This window comes from Temnothorax americanus, unplaced genomic scaffold (assembly GCF_048541705.1).
Source record: "Temnothorax americanus isolate GAGA-0224 unplaced genomic scaffold, ASM4854170v1 Scaffold15, whole genome shotgun sequence".
NCBI lineage: Eukaryota > Metazoa > Arthropoda > Insecta > Hymenoptera > Formicidae > Temnothorax > Temnothorax americanus.
In genome coordinates, this window is record NW_027509286.1 from 694,153 (window position 1) to 714,713 (window position 20,561).

Consider the following 20,561-nt stretch of genomic DNA (forward strand, 5'->3'; position numbering starts at 1 on the left):
AGAAGAAAGATCAACTGGCGGCGATCGCACGCGCGCGCGCGCGAGCTGGTAATTCCTCTCGCGAGATAAACAGCATCCAGCAGCAGGTCTCTACGATATCGCGATTTACGGGTATAGTTGGGTATGGTTCGGTGTATACGCCGCGCCACGCGCGTTGCATTAAATAATAATGCCAGTGATTGCTGTTGGGTGCCCACCGAGGCAAACTGCAAGCTACGAGAACGGCGAGGATATGGGTAAGGGGGAAAACGGAGAAGACGCTGCTGCCTTTACACCCCCGCCAGATATATCATCGCCTGGCAGTTATGTGTGTCATGAATTTTAGATTATCCTTGGATTAGATTAAGGCACGCGGGGGCGGCCGGAAAGAGCAAGCGGCCCCTTGGCCCGCCAGTCAGTGCGCGGGGCTGAATTATTTCCAAATCTCGCGCAGCATCCGTCCCGCCGGAATTGCAGGATTGATCTGTTGCCGCGAATTTTTCGCCGATGATCCGACCGGGCGTTAGCGAATTTCCAACGATAGTCCTCGAGCTGAACGATAAAATAATTTAACATAAAAAAATATATATGCAATGAAATTCTATTTGAAGGGAATTTTAGACGTCGTAAAAAATATTTATCAAAGACAAGAGATAATTCGTGTTTTAAGTAACTTAATTACTATATTAAAAATTTTTGGTTTCAGAGATAAAAGTATAAAAGAAATGTCAAGTCTATCTTGATCTTTTAGGGACATAAATTTTTTAGATAATCTTATTACTTACTTTTTAAAAAATAATATTATTACTGCTATTATTTTTACGTCTCCGATCTTATGCAACGTCTTCAAGAAATCTCGACAAGTCGTCTCTCCCCCCGCGCACTTCTCGATTATTCCCCGTTTCATCCCCTCTGAAGAGACAAGGGGGCGGAGATAATTGATGATGGTAGCTGGTTTTCGCGGGACATTATATCGCAGTTACGAGTTTCCGTTCCCCACTCGCGCGCTACGAATGCGCAATGTGCGAACAACAGGATCTTTCGCTGTAGTGGGGAGAATACCCCGAGGGTGGTTCCCACCTCTCGCTGGCCCCACGTGACCCCGGCCAGACAAACGACGGCCAATTTACGAGCAATAGGAAAAACTTCTTAAAACTCGGATTAAAATGAGCGAAGGGGGAGAGAGAGAGAGAGAGAGAGAGGAACACCCCTCGGCGCCCTCCGAATTATCCCGGGGATACGAGAGGGTTTTATTTTATTCCAGAAAGCGTCACCGGGGGTGGAAGGGCGAATACGACCCTTGGCCCTGGCCTTGCGCTTTTATTATTATCTTCCTATCTGTGAATGAGGTGGAGCATCATTATTTTCACCGTTAATTTGCGTAGCTGCTGCAAATTATTGTAACTTCTACTATTTCCGTTTATTGCTATCATCGCAAAGTCAGTGATTGTCGATGATAACGATGAGACTCATCTTTATATTGCTCTGCTTGAAAACCTAAAAAAAGATCAAATATATTTAAATAAATGAAGAAAAACTATTAAAATTCTACGTCTTCTAGTAGAAGTATCTTCGATAACTAACACTTAATTAAAATATAAAGGGAGATATGTTCAACGCTACACAACGCGTTCTTTCTATAACGTCACAAGAACTCTCGGTGATTCTTTACGAGAATTGACAGGGAAAATAGAACACATTTTCGCGTCCATTACTCCTCCGGGACGGAGTAATAGATGACAATTTGATCGCAAATCGCTAAATGAATTACACGGGCGGCTGAACACGGCAACATTACAACATAATTGGCGAATGGATTCAATTTCAATACGTATGTAGCAGATAATTAATTATATTTAAAATATCTTTATAACTGAATTAATTATAATTCAATGAAAATCTGCTAATCTATATATTAGAAAGCTTCATCGTGAAAAAGATGTTGGTTTATGAGACCGTAAGTCACCGTTGCAGAATCAATCCTGCGGTCGTAAAAGGACCGAATTATGGGTTTTCCCTATTTTATATACAACGCCCATAAAAAGTTCAACGTATATGGGTCGTATACGTTGAAGCGGTTACTGTGCGCCGGCGTTCTTTTTAATTAAAGTCGCTAATCAAATCACGGTCACGCGACGTTGCTTCGACCTATCGACGCACGCGGATGAGACGATAACGACGCCCCGGGGATGGCCGGAATAAATCCGTGTTAACGCGATTACAACCCTCCTCCGAGATGCATGATTGATTTATCTGCACGAGAATGCACTGGAAGACGTTTCATCGCGATTTGATATAGCGGTGAGTTTCCGCAACACGTCCTCGACAAACACTAATATATCCTCGTGCTATATAACAGCAGTATTTAACATCCAGAACATCTCACCCTTCTCTCAGCGAATTTTCCGTATTCGAGGAGTATCGTAAAAGTTCTTAATTTCTCCCGCTAATTAATAGATGAGAAACAAGAATCGCGCCTCACGATTTACGCGGAGATAAGTCGGACGAATTACCGGGCTGGAGGAACGCGCGATATTCGGAGCACCTCGTCCTCCCTTCTGAGGGCAAGGGGTTCCGGGACAATAACGGCGCCCCGGGGACGACCGGGGTAACGCGATTACGCGGCGTGGCAGTGCACGGCATGGCACGGCACGGCACAGCCACCGCTCGAGCGGTTCGCCCCGGCTTGATTTATCCGCGTAGCCGCGCGTTATTGCATTAGCGCCCCGACGGCGATGCTGTCCGCCGTCCCCCGCTCGCTCGCTCGCCGGCGACGAACGCGAGAAATCGTCCGGCGTCCGTCCACCCGCCCGTGAATCATCTACGAGAGTTATGTCTTCCAAGCCGCTGCCAAGACGCGGCGATCTATAATTCCCGCCAGCGGTTGGTCAGCGATCCTGGCGCGTCCTGGAGTTTCCCCATATTCCCTTGTGGACTAATATCGCCGGTAAGAACTGTCGCGACCGAAATCTATTCTTGGTAACGACGCACGATTCCTTTTACGATGATCAGTGATCTTGGCATTTCCCGAATTTCACCGTGGACTGATACCGCCCGCGTGGAAATTGCTTTTGCGACTTAAATCTATTCTTAGAGACGCGATTTAAGATCCTTTTTATACAGCTGGTCAGTGATTTCGATGCGCCTCGTTTCTCAAATAATTTTCTGGTCGGCGTCGACAATAGCTGCGTTCGTCAACAAAACGTATTTTAGAAAATGTTTTACCATTTTCTTTGTTCTTAACTCATCAAAATATTGGACGCACCTTGACACATCCTGTGTTTCCACGTTGACAAGTATCACTTGGACAAACGTTCTGTTTAAATGTGCCTTCGCACGCGTGAGCATACACAGAGCTATGTTTAACTTCCGCTCCGAACGAACGCCCGCTATAACATGAGATGAGAACTGGTTCAAAAATTGGTGACTACCTATAAACTTTACAATAATGTGTCGCACCTTCCTAAGACATCGGTGCTGATTAAACTTCGCGGTTTTACATCACAGTTCTTCGACACAGAGTACGCTAATCGACATACAAGCGAGATTCCCGATTCAGTATACATTATGTATGTTACATGCTTCCCGTCGCACATATCCTTTACTTTATACACATTGAATGTCCTTTGTACTTCTCAAACTCTTCGGCACGTCGCGGATGAAGAGATGCGCGTGTGCCGCTTTTATAACTTTAACCGTGTAACAAACAACCGCAACGTTTTCAATACCAGAACCAAAATAATACAAAGGAAAAAAATAATACAATTAAAATTTCTTGAATTTGGATTAAAGTTTTCACTCAGAAAAGATACAGATCTATATTTGCCCGTTTGTAGAGTTTTAACGAGCGCCGACAACGATTCACTCTGACGTAAAATAAGCACCTTCCTTATGATATTCGAAAATTGAAGTCACCGCGATCACAATATCGGTCCATTGTCCTTCCTTCGCGTCGCTCAAAGTCACATTTCGATGAGAGTACAGATCCTCTCTAAACTCGGGTGTACTCACCGTCAAGACAACCCGCACCTCTTCATCCCCGTCTTCATCCCTCTTCGTCCAAGACGTACCACACCGCGGACTTTACGCGGGCCTGTCGAGCCCTAAGGCTTCCTGGTGCCGTCTCGCCTTCAGTCTAAGGTCTGCGATGCTGCTGTTCTTCGAGCGAGCCGCCGCGGCGGCCAGTGACGCCGCCAGGCTCAGCGGATGAGGAGGATGACCGGCCGACGACGTCGGGGGCGGCGGTGGTGGCGGCAGACAGAAAAGGCCTCCGGCCGCCGCATAGTGCAGCACTGCCGGGTCGAAGGCTGATCCCACTGTGACGTTTGCGGCCGTTCCCTGCATCGGCGGATGCAACCTGAGGGCTGGCAGGTAAGGTGCAACTCGACATGGCTCCAACGTTGTCGGCGGGCTGCGCGGCGCCAGCACCATGCTCCCGGCGACGCCTGTGAGAAAATTTAAAATTACAACCAAATATATTAATTATAAATATATTAATTATAACAAAAGAGAAAAAGAAGAAGTCCTATCAATTTTTTAATCAGGCAACAAATGCGAAATTATCTCACAATTATCAACGTTGATTGAAATTATAGTCGTTTTTTCTTGTACCATACTTGATTAATTATCATACGTTACCATACGTCTCGTTTAATTAGAAAAGATTGATATTTAGACTAAAAAGAAAATGAAAGCTATGTCCGCTGTGGAGTTCCGTTAGCGGCGTGTTACCTTTGTGCAACTGGCTCTCGTGTTTACGACACTTGGCGCGTCGATTCTGGAACCAGACTTGTACCCGCGCCTCGCTGAGACCTAGCCGCTGGCTCAGCTCCTCCCTCATAAACGCGTCGGGATAGTGCGTCTCGTCGAAGAGCCTCTCGAGCTCGGCCAGTTGCTCAATGGTGAAGTTCGTCCGCGATCTCCTCTGCTTGCCGTTGCCACTTCCGTTGTTCCGGCAATTGGATCCTACAAATTAATTATTGCTCAAGTAAATGTGGAAAAATTCTTGCGTATAAAATTGTTAAAAGGATTATTGTACGCTTTTTATAGGATAGGGTGCTTTTTCGATTACGTTGCAAAATTATATATCGTTACAGCGTAAAAGGATGAGTTTTTCTCTCGTTGTTAAGGAATGCTTTCGGCGAAACAGAGAAATCCGAATGCCGTGACTCGTGAGTCATCGTTGGAGATGTGTATATAGCGGGTAACAGGGAAGGTTTTCGTCGCGCGATGATTAATTCACAGGGACAAATGCGCGCCGCGAGCCAGAACGACCGGGGCCGAAGCGACCAGAGTGTGCTACCGAATTGATCTTTGCGAATCGTTCACGGGCCATTTCTTCCAGTCTGGGCGCCATCAACATATATCTCGCCACCTTATGAGAATCTTATTCAAATCGAGATGCCGGCCGGCGCGAGCGTCTCTAATTGGATGACATTAGGACAAGCGTATTCCACGCGAGGGAAACGCGACAGTTATTTCTTCCCACACGCCGAAGAACTATAAAAGTAAGCACGGAATCTCCGAACCGCGTAACGCGGCGCGGTGTATATCAACCGCTGCGCTGGTGTTAAACTTGTGCGGGGTCGCATCAAGAGCGCATCTTCACGCGGAAGATTTCATCGGACAGATGCAGAAAGGCGAAGGAGGAGGGTGATTAAGGTGAGAGGGTACGAGCTCGCCCTCCCCCTCCCCTGCCCCTCGTCTAGCGGAGAGGGTAGGGATGACTAACGACCTGGTACAAGACTGCGTAGCTCACCACTTTGCTAAATTATATAAATCACATCCCCTTCGTCAAGGGCTCTTACGCGAGACACTTAATCCACCTTTGTCCCTCCCTCTCTTCCTCGCGATGCGCCCCCTTCCAAGTTTCCTCGCCTCCTTCTCGTCGGCAACACCTCGAAGAGCCGTAGTACCGTAGTTACTTTACATTAAGCGACCATTAATTAAATCGTATGGCCGTTAATTATCCAAGCGTCTCTCTAACTCGCGGCGATGCTTTGCGGCCGCTCTATACGACGCGCCAAGAAAGTTTTTCGCTTCGGAGCATCTTTTCATCCATCCTTCAGGATAATTATCCTCTAATCGAGATCTTTACATGCTTTACATGCTTTTGTAACATTAACGATTTTTTAAAATAAAACTGAGAATTATGAACTGAGCCAAAAGTCCTGATTTAATTTATTAACAATAAAAAATTCGTGAAACAAGAAGTAATCTGTAACTTCCTTTCAGAATAGTTATTCTATTTCTTGCTAGTTTTTACATTATCAATCATTTCTATAAAATTAAGAACGTCTTAAGAATCAGATTATTATGTTTGGATTTCATTCGCTAATTCGCGGGAAAATGTATTAAACGCAAATGAGAGTCGAGAAACTGATAAATTGCGTTTTTATCGGAATATTCTGCGGTGTCGCTTTCCACGGATAATAGAACGGCCGTGCGATTTATCTGGAAACGGAGGCAAAAAACGGGAGACGCGCTCTGCAGTCCACGTCCGTTTGCACGCCGGCGCGATCGCCATGCGGCATTGCGTACGGCGTACGGCGCTTTAATCAATTAGCGCATATCCGCGTAATCCAATCTGAGCCCTAGGCAGGGTGTGCGGCCCGCATCCATATGTACAGCGGTGGTTTAAAACCACCTCCCTCCCGTACGCCAAAATAACTCGCGCGGTTTTCGACGCCCCTCGTCCGCGCATTGTTAGCATAAGCCACGGCGCAACACACACGCGCGTTGTCGCAGTCATTAACTCGAACGTGCCGGCCGTTTATTACCGTATGTACCGTAGAAACCGGGGGTGGGGGGAGGGAGGGAGGCGAAAATCGGCATTGTTTGAATTCATAGGTATCCGTCTCATTTTTCATAAGCATTACTTTCTGAAAAGAGAATAACAGTAAATTAGTACGATTACGTGTTACAATAATTATTCTTACAATTTAGAGAGTTTCATAAGAAAAATTGAATAAAGAAAGAATGACGACTATCGCAGCACTAAAGTACTGATCGTTGACGTTAACTTCGGCAATCGAAATTCTGAGAATCCATAGGTATCTTCCAAGTCCCATAACACGTTTCTCCAAATCTACTTGGCCAAACTACCTGAGTATATCCCGAGCGTCTCGATCCGAGGTGCAAAATCGTAGTGTTGCTGAACGTTATCCGATACCTCGTAGAGATCGAGACGGCGAGAAGGATCGTCCTGCGGGACGAAGAGGGGAACAGATAACCGAACTCTGCTACTGGAAAACCCAAAGCAATCACACTCGGACGCGAGGGGTCACTAATTCAATTACTAAGAGCGCTGCCCTCTTGGCCTGATCCAGTTAAGCCACCCCCGAAGAGCTACCCCCCCCCCGGACCGACCGCCACCTTGGCTGTACTATTTTTCTCCCTCCAAAACGAGCCGAGATATCACGGCCATTAGACGTATAAAAGCGTCGTCGTATCCCAGCGTAGCCACTGCATATGGCACACGGTCCCATAAATACGCAAGAAGCAAGGGGGTTTAAGGCATGCAATCACTTATTGCTTAATGAAGCAAAGTGGCCCGCGTGCCGGCCCTCCGAGGAGTTAACCCCTTGTCGCATAATTCTTTTCGAATCTCAGGGCAATCCCAGAGCACGAACACCGTTCGACACTGTAAAATAACATTTTTTCAATTAAGTCCTTCATTCTTTTTAACGATCTAGTTTAGACGATTAGATTTAATCGTCAAGCTCAAATATTTAGCCGTAGTTTGACGTTACAGCTTGTGTACCATTTTCCCAAGTGAACACTTAATCTCAATACTTTCCCATTTTACTTGTGTGAATATTTTTTGAAAGCTACAATTTATCATTTCTGTATTGCGACTTATCGCGAGAACGTTTGGCGAGAAGTTAGAACGTAAATACGAAGGGAGCTCTCTCTCTCTCTCTCTCTCTCTCTCTCTCTCTCTCTCTCTCTTTCTCTCTCTCATTTTTCCTAAAGTAGCGGCCGCGCACCCTCCTATCATACTTCAAGAAACTCGCGCCCCAAGTGCCATAAATATACGTACGAGCGCACGGGCCTTTGACCAGCGGTCAAGCACCAACACTTACGGCAATCGCGGAAAAACACGGGCGACTGAAGACCGATGGGCGCGCACGCCACGCTAAATCGTCGGGAGAGGCGAAATGTGCTTTGGAGTATCGCATCGGTGGGAGTGCTCGTTTCTGAAAAGCTGCAAGGCTCGTGATGGTATTATCTACAGAACTTGAGGAAGTATCTACGAAGCCTCCACGCGTTTCACATTAATGTGAAAACTCATCAAAATATTTTATTCGACATTAGAAAGGAATAATGCGATGATATATATACCAACCGATAACCAGTCTCCATTATCCAGTATTAGAATCATTATAATTTTATGAAATGAAACCTCGAATTTCTGATCTGCTTGTATCAGTAAACAAAGTAGGTGTGTAATCAGACGCAATCTTCTAATGAGCTTTATCCATACTGAAGATCTCGCTGCGTTTCCTCTATCTTCGTTATCAACCTGTCAAATTTTTAAGCTATTAAAAACCATCATCTTCGATTAACAACATTATAATGAATGTCGATTGTTACGGAAAGTGACCGCAATTTAATCTCGGCGTGGAACGTATACGTGAGAGCTATACGGCGATTTAATTAATGTATTATAGCGTAAGAGGATCGTACGGAGGCGATCAGCGCCTGCAAGGTGCATTAATATTTATTGCTTTACGCCCTTTCTGGTACGCCGGATGTCCCCTCTCCCCCCCCCCCCGGTCGGGCTCCTGGGCGAATATTTACGGTTTTACTTTCGCGGCTGCGATGGCTGCCGGCCGGGTAGATTGCTTTTTGATTTGCGCTTAATCGGAAAAAGTTATGGGCCCTCGAGAGATAGGCGAGCTGCCGGTGGTGCTGCAGCCAGCAGCAGCAGCAGCCACCGCGCTTCTCGTCGCTCTCCCCCGGTCCCCCGCCCCCCGTTTAGGGGGCGTACACACAACTAACGCGGCGGGCCGCATATTAAACCATAAATTCATGGCGCCGCGTCCTGCCCGCTCGGCTCGCTCGAGTTATCGCGCGGGGAAGCGTGCGTGGCGTTATACTTCAACGCCGCACGCTTTTTATAACGTGATCGCCGTCGATTCGACCCTTCCGTTCGTCCGCCTCGTTTCCATTCGCTCTCCCTCGTTACTCGCGCATGCGATAGTTTCGTCGCACAGACCAGTTGTCCCATGGCGATTGACCGATTGCTACAAAATTAATTTGTAGAATTTAACAGACTCGTTCGGAAACATCGTTTGAGGTGGAATTGAAGCGATATTGAGGCAATTGCCGGCTAATGACTCATCAGATGGACAGAAATCGAATGTTGCCTTATTGAGAGATAAATCACAAAGATTTTAATAGAAGTAATGTGTCAGAGATATTGATATCCAGCAAGTTGATCTCTGAGTTTTCAAGCGAGAGACAGTTAAAACGTCTATGAAGTTGGCCCCCTGTTGGCCCCCTTTTTACAAAATTCGAAACAAATTCATTAGGATTCTGGATGCCCCGGCAAGAGTTCTCTATCGATTTTAGACAGAGTTAGAAACAGTTATAACAAACTTTCAATCTTTTGGACGAAACAATTAGTGATCTTTTCTGTACAAATTTTTCGCATAAAAATGACTTACGCGCAATGTCCCAAATTTTTCCAAAACGTCAGAAAATAACACGATCCGAGAATAATCCTTATGAATCGACTCTTGTGAGAGTGCGGTCTACTTTTGTTAGAGGCACTTTCCGGTCTAAAAGAGAATCGAAGTAATTTCATCTTTCAGTGCTCGGCGGAGCGAGTGTTTTATCGAAGATGACTCGGCTCGTGAGCGAAATCGCCGATCGGGTCGCCGATCGTTACATTGCGAACGGTCAGCTATTCCCAATCACTTGTGAGCTTTATTGGACGACGGCCTGAATTATAAACGAAGATCGAATCCCTCCGGTGCCTGCAACTTCGATGCCGCCACTATAGGAGGTTCCTGACCTTCCCGCACTCGTTCGCACGGCAATCGCAAACGGGCTAGCCGCAAGAAACGTCGATCAGTCGAAATCAAAGTTGACACCATCGCACATTGGGCCAGGGCAGGCATAAAACGGGACGACGGTCTGAGAATGGATTTTGAGATTTGAGTTCGATCAAGCGATCCTGAATACGGTAGATAAGAAACATATCTCTATACTTCGTATCTATGATAGATATGAAAATAAAATGTTACGCAAATGTAATCCACATATCGCAGTGTCATATTATGTTACAGTATAATTTAATTAATTGAAATCAATAATACATTCTTTTTGTCGATTTTTAGTTTCATTAATGCAACAATTTTTCCAAATCAGCGTGAAAAAAGTTTTGTGAAAAAAGAAAATTGCGAAACATTATTTATAATTCGAGACACAAATTGTTTTTAATCCGCGAGAAAATAAAATTATTTAAATACTAGAGTCTCCCGAATAATTTGCTCTCTCGATTAAAGTATATAATTTTGAAAAACCAGCTTTTAATTTGATTTTTTTTAGCTTAATTTGCAAAAAAGTAATCTTTTGCAATTCATTTAGTAATTTTAGTTCCTAATAATTTAATTATAATTTAATCAAGTAATCGGTGATTAATTGCGAACTCCAGTGAGCAATCGCCTTAATTCAAGATTATTAAGACTGGTCATAAAAATTCTAATAATATCATCTTTGGAAAAATATAATTGTATTGTATTTTATGTAACGCACAAAAATCAACCGAGTTAATATTCTTTCATTGTTACGCTCACCCTTAACGGAATCCTCTTGACCCTGTCCGCTCGACCTTGTAACCTGCGAGGACACCTTGGCCTGATCGCTGGAGGATGCATGAGTTTTGCCGTCGCTCGAGCTTTGACTTTTTAATTCGACGCAATTCTCCGGGCTGGATGATCGATCCCTCGATATAGGCGGCGGCGAGGGAGTACATCCAAGCAGTTTGCGAACCGACAGCTTCAACTCGGGCGTTTTCAGGGGTGGCAGGCTCTCCGCGGTGTCTCGGATGTCCTTGATCTTGGCCGTGACGGAAAGATCTTCCGGTTGCAGTCGACCTTCCGGCGACGGCGGTTCCTCGACGCTTCCGCTCGTCTCGACGACGCTAGCCGCAGCCTGAGCAGCCTCTTGCGCCGCTTCATCTAAACAAGGTTTCGTCTTGTAATCGTTTGTCGCGTGAGACCATCCCGATCGCGAAGTGCTAAGAACGTGACGAAGACGTCGGCGATTAGGTCGATTCGTAAGTAAATTGTAATTTTAGCAGCGATGAGCATTCACAGACTTTCGAACGTAATTTCTGTCGACATAATAATGCGTTACATAAAAGAGTAACTCAAGAAAGACAAATGTGATTAAAAAATGTGTACATGGTATTGACAATTAATTTTTCTTTAATCCACATTAACACAAGTGTAGTCCAAGTAATCATCACGCAGTCTGCGAACGTTATTGCACAAGAATACAATTTTACATAACTTTCACTATGAATTTCTTCTTAATGAATCCCGTATATACTCCATTTACTGATACTGATCACTAAACACAGACACATACAAATCGACCTGACTCGCATAATATATTTCTTTTGATCCAGCATATCTTTATGCCGATGTTGATTTATATTGAGATCTATCATTAAGGATAATCCCATAGAAAAAAGTTTGCGCGCACTGGCATCAATCGATTCGATCTCAACGCTCGGTCTCCAACCAATTTGGCACCTAAAGAATGGCATTATCATCGATTCATCGGGAAAGATTATTATACACGTACGCCGGTCACCATCGTCCGCGACGCGATCACCGATGAGATGCGCGACACTGAGCGTGATCCTGCCGCCGCCGGCCGCCCTGCAGCCGGCGGCAGCCTCGACGCTCGTCGCAGCCGCCGCCACCGCCGCCGCCGCGTTGTCGAAGCTCTTGGAGACGAACTGGGCGAGCTGCTCCATCCTCACGGTTATCGGGGCGACTCTCGCGCGCGACGTCGCGCCTCGGCACCGACGGCACTCGCCGCCGCCGTCGCGAGAGAAAACCGTCGCCGGGGAGACACGTCGACGGGAGGCACATCCCGACGTCGGCGTCCCGACGCCACGCGTCCTCCAGGACGCCATTCGGCCGCCGGCCAATCCGCGCGCCGATGGGCGTGATGGAAACGCCCCGTGGTGCTCCTCCACGCTTCTCCCTCCTTCGCGTTTCCGGCGGCACGAGACACGATCCGGGGCTCGCAGCCCCTCGACCCCTTTCGGGAGGCAGGCACGATCTACCCCCCAAACCGACGCTCATTAGCATTTGCGCCCGCTTTTCCGCCCGCCGCGGAAACGTTCGCGGCGAAACTACCCCTCCGCTCGGCGACCATCCTATACCGTCCTCTCCCGCGTCCTCCTCCGTGCCCCGTATGTAGTCGACCGTCAGGGCCGCTGTATTTACCTGGAGGCAGAAACAGGCCGTCGCCGCCGCCGCCGCCGCCGCCGTGGGCACGCGGTAATTAATCCCATGCCTTCCGCGGTCGAAGCTCCTCCTTTTTGTCTGGCCTCGTTATCGGTCGTCGGATCGTCGACTTATTTCTGCGCCGGTTCTGAAAAGAGAGAGTTATTTTACGAACGAGCTCGGGAATTTTGAACACGTTATCTTTTTCTCAATAAACGGATAACGTAGACATGAATTACACGTGCATATAAATTATAATCCGCGATTATAAAATATTCTACTTATTCACAAATCTTTTTCTGCTTATTTCATTTTTTAAGATAATCTCTTTCTCTTTTTAGATATTGGTTGAATATGAAGAATCTACAAGACAGTATATACCACATATTACAGGCAAAATATAATGAGTCTTTTAACGCAAAAATTATTGATTATATTTCTATATAGAATTGCCAGTATTCAATATATTTTCTGTAAAGATCTCATATAGGAATCTTCAGAAAGAAATAAATCTGACAATGAAAGAGATCACGACGCACATAAAAGCGGCCCTGCATGTTACACGTGACAAGCGCATTTCTTCCGTCACATGCTGCTTCACTCTCTCAGCTCCTATATATTTCTCCGTTTCAATATCCACTTCTCTTCTCACCAGTAACTTCTCTTTCCTCTTTTCTCCTCCCTTTGTTCCCTCCTCGTCTTCCTTTTCGACGGTGCGTAAGTGAACTCTCAGGGTTGTCAGGATGATGTACATCGGCCAGACGTAAACTCGATTTCGTTCTTGCCAATCTCGATTTCACAGACGGCGATTTACCGTCCCCGATAAAGTACGTCGCGTTTGTTGCGCCAGTCTCGCCGGAGATGACATCCCAGTATTCCGCTGCCTCCCATCGTGTCGCTAAATCCACATCGGCGCGATATTAAATTTATGGAAGTTGTCCTCCTTCGCGAGCGACATTGGTACGCCGCGGCAAATCTCTCCTCGCGCCAAGTGCGAATGCGACCCTGGGACATGTGCCCCGTGTTTGTCGCCGCCAAACTCGACAATATTTAAATGGGATTGCGTTCGGGGAATGTAATTGCTCGGGGTACTAGCAGACTCCAACGTTGTCGGTCCGTTTCACGGGATACGGACGGACCGGAAGGGAGAATGATAAAGTCTGCTCGAGAAGTGCGAATGCCACGGATACAAACGCATTTGAATAAAATTTGGAACTTGAAACATTTTCGACATTTAACTTTTTGTTCTCAAATTTATGAAGACACGTTACGGTCTTCAACCTATACACGATCAAAGAGAAAAGGAGAATGAATCTTTGATTGACAACATACGAAGTCAAAGAAAAAGACTAAGTGAAATAAGATAAAAGATAACATCAGATATGATACTTCAATGAAAACAGTATCGTCAAAGAATGCTTTGTTAAATTATCGAATTTTGAAGCACTTTTGATATACTGTCGTTCTGCTAATTAAATGATCGTAATTGATAGCGCGATGAACCAACGAGATAACGGGAAATATGAGTGGAAAAGTCGGTGCGTGTACATTACTGGAAACGCTTGCGCTTCTCAATTTCTGGGAGATGAGACGGCGACAATGGGAATGCGCGAGGACACCCCCGTGCAAACGATGAGAGGGCACCCTCTCTTCGCTCTTGCGGCAGAGAGAGAGAGAGAGAGAGAGAGAGAGAGAGGGGAGGAGAGGAGGGAGAACGGCACATAGACGTAAACGAGGGTGAACGGGGGGGGACGAAGAGAGAGGCAAAATGCCGGGAGTGCGGCCTATAACGCAGGCAGACGGAGCCAATCAGGGCGCAATGCGATTACCTTAACGAGAAATCCGATTACTTATTCATTCGCCTAACTCGAAATCAGTTTAACTAATCGTTTAATTCGGTCGCTCTCGCTACCAACCCCTCCGGTCGGTCCCAGCCTTCGGGATCTCCCCGGCCTCAGAGAAGAGGAGTGCAGACGCCGCGCGATATATGCCGGCGACGAAACGGGGGGTTACGGTGTGTCCCATCATCAGGGACGTAGCGAAATTCCGCGCGGCATCGTCCGGGACGATCGCGTTTCAAGGCGACGTGCAGTGGAACTTCTGAAAGAGATATTAGACTGTTACAGCGTCTTCGCGATTTATATCTCAATGTTTGATCGCGATTATATCTGTTGTCTGCGAAGTCAGACGATTTCTACGTAAAAAAACTGTTGCATTCGCAATTTGGATATTACTGACATTTTTAATCTGATTAATTAACACTCACTTGGAATCGTTTTATTGTTTGTTGCTGGACTTAAAAATTAATTATGTGCGTATACTTTAAAGGGTTTTTCCACAAGTTCTCATCGCATCTAATATCTAACGCAAATCGAGAGAATATTTTCGAGTAAATGCGATTCAAGGAAGCTGTTCTCACAAAATACCTTTGAGAACCTCACCTTCGCACAAGGCTTACCGGCTTCCGGGGGCCCCTTCCGGCCCTTAATCCACCTCTGAATCTCGGTCCACCCTTCGGCTCGCGTACACCACGCACACGCGTGCCTGAGCATTCGCACGCGTACACGGTTCGAGCCGAACGCTTCGGAAAGGGGATGGGCGATGCGGAGCGAAGGAGAGGGCTCATTCAATTCAATTACGTAATGAATTGTCGTGTCTTGAGTAAACACCCTTCCTCGCCGCGACTTGCCGGCGGAAAATTCAGGGCGGTATCCACGGCACCCTCCTTCCTCTCTCTTTCTCTCTCTCTCTGATTTCCAGCAAGAGGGAGACGGGATAGCGGTTTAGGTAAACCAAATCAATCTGGCACCGGCCGACGGCCGTACAAAATCTCCCCTTTCGCGTGCTTGTGTGGGTGCGCTGCCCGTGTGCCACGCACGCAAATCCGGATTTCCGCGTGCGGCGTCGGTGATGGTCCTTTACGTGCGCGCGCGAAAGCGCGAACGTGCACGCGCCCGTAAACGCAAACACGCGTGCGATAATGCGTGATTACATTGCGTGTAGACTCGATTTCGACTCGGTCGTGCGCGGGATCGGGATCTAGTCCCGGCTCGTTCGATCCGAACTCGGAATCGATCTTTTTCTCTGCGCGTGGATCATTTTACAGGCGTTGGTGGCTCTCTGATCACGAAGAGGATCGAAAATCGCTATCTTCACGAAACTAAAAGGGCGATATCGATTGAAATGGCGTTATTTTTATAATGGAGGCATTTATCTAAACATACTTACATATTGTCATTGCAATTTTGCTGATTAGCTTAAAAATGTTCGGCCTTGCCGACGTCCTGGAGATGAATATTCTTGAATTTATTTGGACGAGATCTGCAAATCTCAATAATTTTTTTATTCCTAATTTATAATTCGGAATCGAAGAGCCCCTTATTGATTATAACAGCGTTAAAGACCTCCTCTCGTCTCTCATTTACAAGAGGCATCGATAATTCTGGCGTTCTCCTCGAATTAACTGGGAACGGCTCGACTGGCAGGAATTGCTCGCCGGGGGGATTTGTAATGTTTGTATCATCGGGCTCTAATTCAAAGGAGCCAAATCGACGGGGCTATACGTACGGCGCCGATCGAATTAGCGCCGTGTCAGGACAAACGACCGTCGACCGCAGCCTCGTGCCTTCGATTCGATCGCGAAATCATATATCCAACCCCTCGCAAATTATTTTCTCGCACTCTAGGCTCTCTAGGATCTCATGCACGGTGAAACAATATCGCATCTTCGAATTTGTCGATCTGCATCGGTATAAAAACTCTTCTTCTCGCGATCGCCTAGAACGGTCAAATTGGATGAGGAAATTTTCAATGATTTTAAAGTTGCCGTTGCCGTTTTCAAAACGGCGAAGAGGATTCGAGGGAAATGATTAAGAAAGTGAGATGAATTACATTACGAGCATTCGATCGCCTTCGTATGACTCCTCCGAATATAAGCTTCGCGTCAGATCGTAATAATGGAGCGGCATATTGCCACTATTGCCAGTAAGGTGTATGTACAATACCAATATTAGCGGTACAAAGCGTCAATTAGAAATCATTACGTGACAAAGGACGCGTGACAGACAAAGAGTAATAATGCGGCGGAATGGCGGGAGATGGGCGCGCTTTCTGGTGGAGTTCTCGGGAAGATCTTTGCGGATTATTGGATAATTTGCATTATAATCCGAAAGGGTAGATTCCTGTATTACCACCTGTTTTACCTTGCTGCTCCATTTAACCAGGTTCCTGCATTATCAATGTTCGACTCTCCTCTCTCTTGTTCAGAATCAGAAATCCAAAATCACTGCGTTGTTTTCATAATATCACGAGATGAGTATGTACATACGACGATAATTCACTTCAACAATTCACTGCCTTTCACTCATATATGTTACACAGTTATTATTATAAATTCTTTTAATAGTAAGCGGAAAAAAATAGATTGAGTAAATAAAAAACTGAATGACTTGTAAAAATCTTGTGTATGCGGCACTTTCTGAGGCATTTTTAGCCCTTTTTAATATTGCAACTTTTTCTGCTATTTCTATAGGAATTTTTTAAGATATTGTTGTGCTTCTATAGGATATCGGTTGCAGGTTGCAGGGTCATCACAAATGGGTATCGTCGAGTCATGGGACTGATAAGAAACAGTCGCGTAAGCATGTTGTTACAGCTCAGCAGGATGTGAATGATGTGAAAGGAAGATAAATCAACCTGAAGGAATATACATTTACTGCATCGCACTGCTACTTATTATGTATTTGTCGAGTTGAAACACATAAATCATGTATCATTTTGAAAAATTGAAGTCAGTGTTTCACAGGCAAGTGGCATATGATATCTTTTCAATATTCTCTTTTGTTGTATGTATTATCTTAATACATATTAATTACTAACGTGATCGTAGGAGTCAGCTAACCTCGTATATCCGGGGTACGCACCAGTCGGCTTCGAGGATCGACAGGATCAACAAGGTCAGTTTCCAGAATAACTGATTGTCGCTCAAGAGATACGCTCGTTTCAATATAGATCCGTGTTGCAGATTCTGATAGCAAACCGAGGAGAGATAGCATGTCGCATAACGAAAACTGCCAAGAAGCTCGGCGTAAGGACCGTGGCGGTGTACAGCGAGGCAGACAGGAATTCCATGCACGTGGAGCAGGCCGATGAGGCTTACTGCATCGGTCCGGCTCAATCAAGCCAGAGTTACCTGCGACAGGACAAGATTATATCGGTGGCCAAGCAGGCAAAGTGCCAAGCCGTGCATCCGGGATATGGATTCCTTTCGGAGAATACAGAATTCGCGGAGCTGTGCCAGAAGGAGAATATCATATTTATTGGTCCACCAGCCAGTGCCATCAGAGATATGGGTATAAAGAACACCTCAAAGGCTATCATGACAAAAGCTGGAGTTCCTATCATAGAAGGTGGATGTTTTTCCTATTCTAAATATATATATATATATATTCTATCATATCATCACATATTTTTCTAATATTCTGCATGTTCATAGGATATCACGGTGAGGATCAAACGAACGAAACGCTATTGGCAGAAGCCAGGAAGATTGGGTTTCCATTGATGATCAAGGCCGTGCGCGGTGGCGGCGGGAAAGGTATGAGGATCGCTCAGAGGGAGTCCGATTTCGTCGAGGCGCTGGAATCCGCGAGAACCGAGTCCGAGAAGGCGTTTGGCGATTCAGCGGTGCTTCTGGAAAAATATGTTATCGACCCTAGGCATGTGGAAGTACAGATCTTCGCTGACAAGCACGGGAATGTCGTCTATCTATTTGAAAGAGACTGCTCCGTGCAAAGGAGACATCAGAAAGTGATCGAGGAAGCGCCTGCTGTACGGATCTTTTCCCTATTGTAGAGATTTACGGAACGATGGAAAACCAAAGCGATTATATGTGACCCTTTATTTTACAGCCTGGCATTTCTCAGCAGCTGAGACAGGAATTGGGCGAAGCGGCTGTGCGTGCCGCTAAAGCTGTGGGATATGTAGGCGCCGGAACGGTGGAGTTCATAATGGATCGGAATAATCACAGTTTCCACTTTATGGAGATGAATACGCGTCTCCAGGTAGAGCATCCCGTCACCGAGGCGATTACCGGCTTGGATCTGGTTGAGTGGCAACTGAGAATTGCGAGCGGCGAGGAACTCCCGCTTAAGCAAGAAGAGATCGGTCTTAACGGCCACGCGTTTGAAGCGAGAATTTATGCCGAGGTAATGACTCACCGTATTCTGTCTATTCGCGTTCCACGTGCCTAAAGATCCTACAATTAGAGTCTAGGTATAAAGTAATTTTGTCAAAATCTTGCGAGAGAGAAGGATATGTACATTCGCTATCTACAATATCGTTCGCTATTTATCTATTACTGCGATACTTTACAGCATGGACTGTCATGTATGAACGCGTCAGAAAAAGCTAAGTTAAAGAAAAAGATAGCGAATGTACTCTAAACTCGAGGATCTCTACATGTGTCAAGATGAATGTGTATAAGTGTAATTTTATTTATCATGGAATGGATTTATCGTTGTGATATCGCAGAATCCAAGGAATGGTTTCTTACCAGGAGCCGGTCAGCTTTTGTACTTAAAGCCTCCTGAAGCAACGGGCAATGTCAGAGTCGAAACTGGAGTGCGACAGAACGATGAGGTATCTGTACATTACGATCCGATGATAGCGAAATTAGTGGTCTGGGGAAAGGACAGGGGCGAAGCCCTTGATGTACTTATATCGAAGCTCAGTGACTACAATGTAAGTAGCGCAATTAAAAAATTTAAAATTTATGGCAAACGAAGATTGAACTTATTATATATTATAGAATTTATGATATATTTATAATATAGGACTGTACTATTATGCAATTGAAATAATTATATTTACAGATAGCTGGCTTGGATACGAACATAGAATTTATTAAAGATCTCTGTGCGCATCCGAAATTTCAAAATGGCGAAGTGCATACGGGGTTTATTGAGCAAAATTTTGAGCAACTATTCCCTAAGTTACACATATCTAACAGATTACTGATACAGGGTACTCTCGCCTCGATACTGTATGAAGATATGGAGTCGTTAAGCGTGTCTTTGGAAACAAAGGATCCTTTTACACCATTCGCTGTGGAAACGGGCCTCAGATTAAATCACGCGTTAAACCGTACATTTCTCTTCGATGTTGGAAAAGAAAATAACATAGTGGAGGTGAAATACCCTGAACCGGATGTGTATCTGATGAGAGTCAATAGATTAGGACCATGGAGGAAAGTAACTGGAACTTTGAAGAAGACTGATGGTACTTTTGAATTGTTTGCGGAAATTGACGAGATTGTCACTAAGGCGCGAACGGTGAAACTTAATAACAAGCTACACATATTTACCAAGGTGATTAATTAATTGCGTAGAATTTAATGACTGTAATGGTTTGCGTATTAATTTCTATGGAGCGATTTTGTTCGTAGGATCGTGAATGGCAATTGGTTATTCCCACTCCCAAGTTTGTGACCGCGATTACGAGCCAGGACGAGCAAAATCCATACACCGCTTTGAGCCCGATGCCTGGATTAGTTGACAAGGTTTTCATCGACAAGGGGGACACAGTAAAGAAGGGCGATTCGTTGCTTGTTATTGTCGCTATGAAAATGGAGGTGAATTTATTGGATCATTAATATCAACGCGCGATACGCGTATGATGTAGCTAACGTTTTTCTGTTTGCAGCATATTATTAAAGCGTCTGTAGATGGAATTGTTGAGGACGTGCTGTGCTCTATAGGTGATAACGTTGCCAAAAATAAGCTTCTCGTGAAATTGACCAAGTGCCAAATATAAAAGATATATATATATAATATATATATTTTATAATGAAGAGAGATAGCACTGAGATAAAAGGTACTGAAATAAGGATGCAGAACTTATAATTGTTGAATGATTATCGTTAAATTTAAAATAAATTATATTTTGTTACATGTATTTTTTAATAAAAAAAAAGAGACAATAAATTTTGCAAAACAGACAATCTGTATTTTGTGTATTTATAAATGTGTCAAAATTTATATGTCAGGAAAGCTGAAGTTATCAATTTCGAGAAAATCTATTTTGTTTTGAATGACAGTGTAGCTAACATAA

General features: G+C 45.1%; 2 protein-coding genes and 1 long non-coding RNA gene across 5 annotated transcripts; 1 reads left to right on the top strand and 2 right to left on the bottom strand.

The window, feature by feature from the left end:
- Positions 1-776: 776 nt before the first annotated feature.
- Positions 777-12,172, bottom strand: LOC143894964 (uncharacterized). Its single transcript, XM_077401677.1, has 4 exons — positions 11,800-12,172; positions 10,785-11,168; positions 4,711-4,944; positions 777-4,424 (listed from the first exon to the last, which is right to left on the bottom strand). The coding sequence occupies exons 1-4, from the start codon at positions 12,134-12,136 to the stop codon at positions 4,063-4,065; spliced, it is 1,317 nt and encodes a 438-aa protein (XP_077257803.1). The 5' UTR covers positions 12,137-12,172; the 3' UTR covers positions 777-4,062.
- Positions 12,173-12,453: 281 nt separating this feature from the next.
- LOC143895143 (uncharacterized) lies at positions 12,454-16,222 on the bottom strand. 2 transcript variants are annotated; one of them, XR_013256236.1, is made up of 3 exons: positions 15,681-16,222; positions 13,105-13,350; positions 12,454-12,600 (listed from the first exon to the last, which is right to left on the bottom strand). It is a non-coding gene; the product is annotated as an uncharacterized LOC143895143 (long non-coding RNA). The 2 variants fall into 2 exon arrangements; XR_013256237.1 differs by lacking the exon at positions 15,681-16,222 and having other exon boundaries at positions 12,992-14,508.
- A 508-nt stretch (positions 16,223-16,730) lies between these two features.
- Mccc1 (Methylcrotonoyl-CoA carboxylase 1) lies at positions 16,731-20,451 on the top strand. Of its 2 annotated transcripts, XM_077402019.1 has the most exons (9): positions 16,731-17,256; positions 17,341-17,407; positions 17,476-17,860; positions 17,947-18,281; positions 18,362-18,658; positions 18,984-19,193; positions 19,325-19,819; positions 19,897-20,082; positions 20,154-20,451. In XM_077402019.1, the coding sequence occupies exons 1-9, from the start codon at positions 17,219-17,221 to the stop codon at positions 20,262-20,264; spliced, it is 2,124 nt and encodes a 707-aa protein (XP_077258145.1). In that variant the 5' UTR covers positions 16,731-17,218; the 3' UTR covers positions 20,265-20,451. The 2 variants fall into 2 exon arrangements, with proteins under 2 accessions (XP_077258145.1, XP_077258146.1); XM_077402020.1 differs by lacking the exon at positions 16,731-17,256 and having other exon boundaries at positions 17,463-17,860.
- Positions 20,452-20,561: the final 110 nt, after the last annotated feature.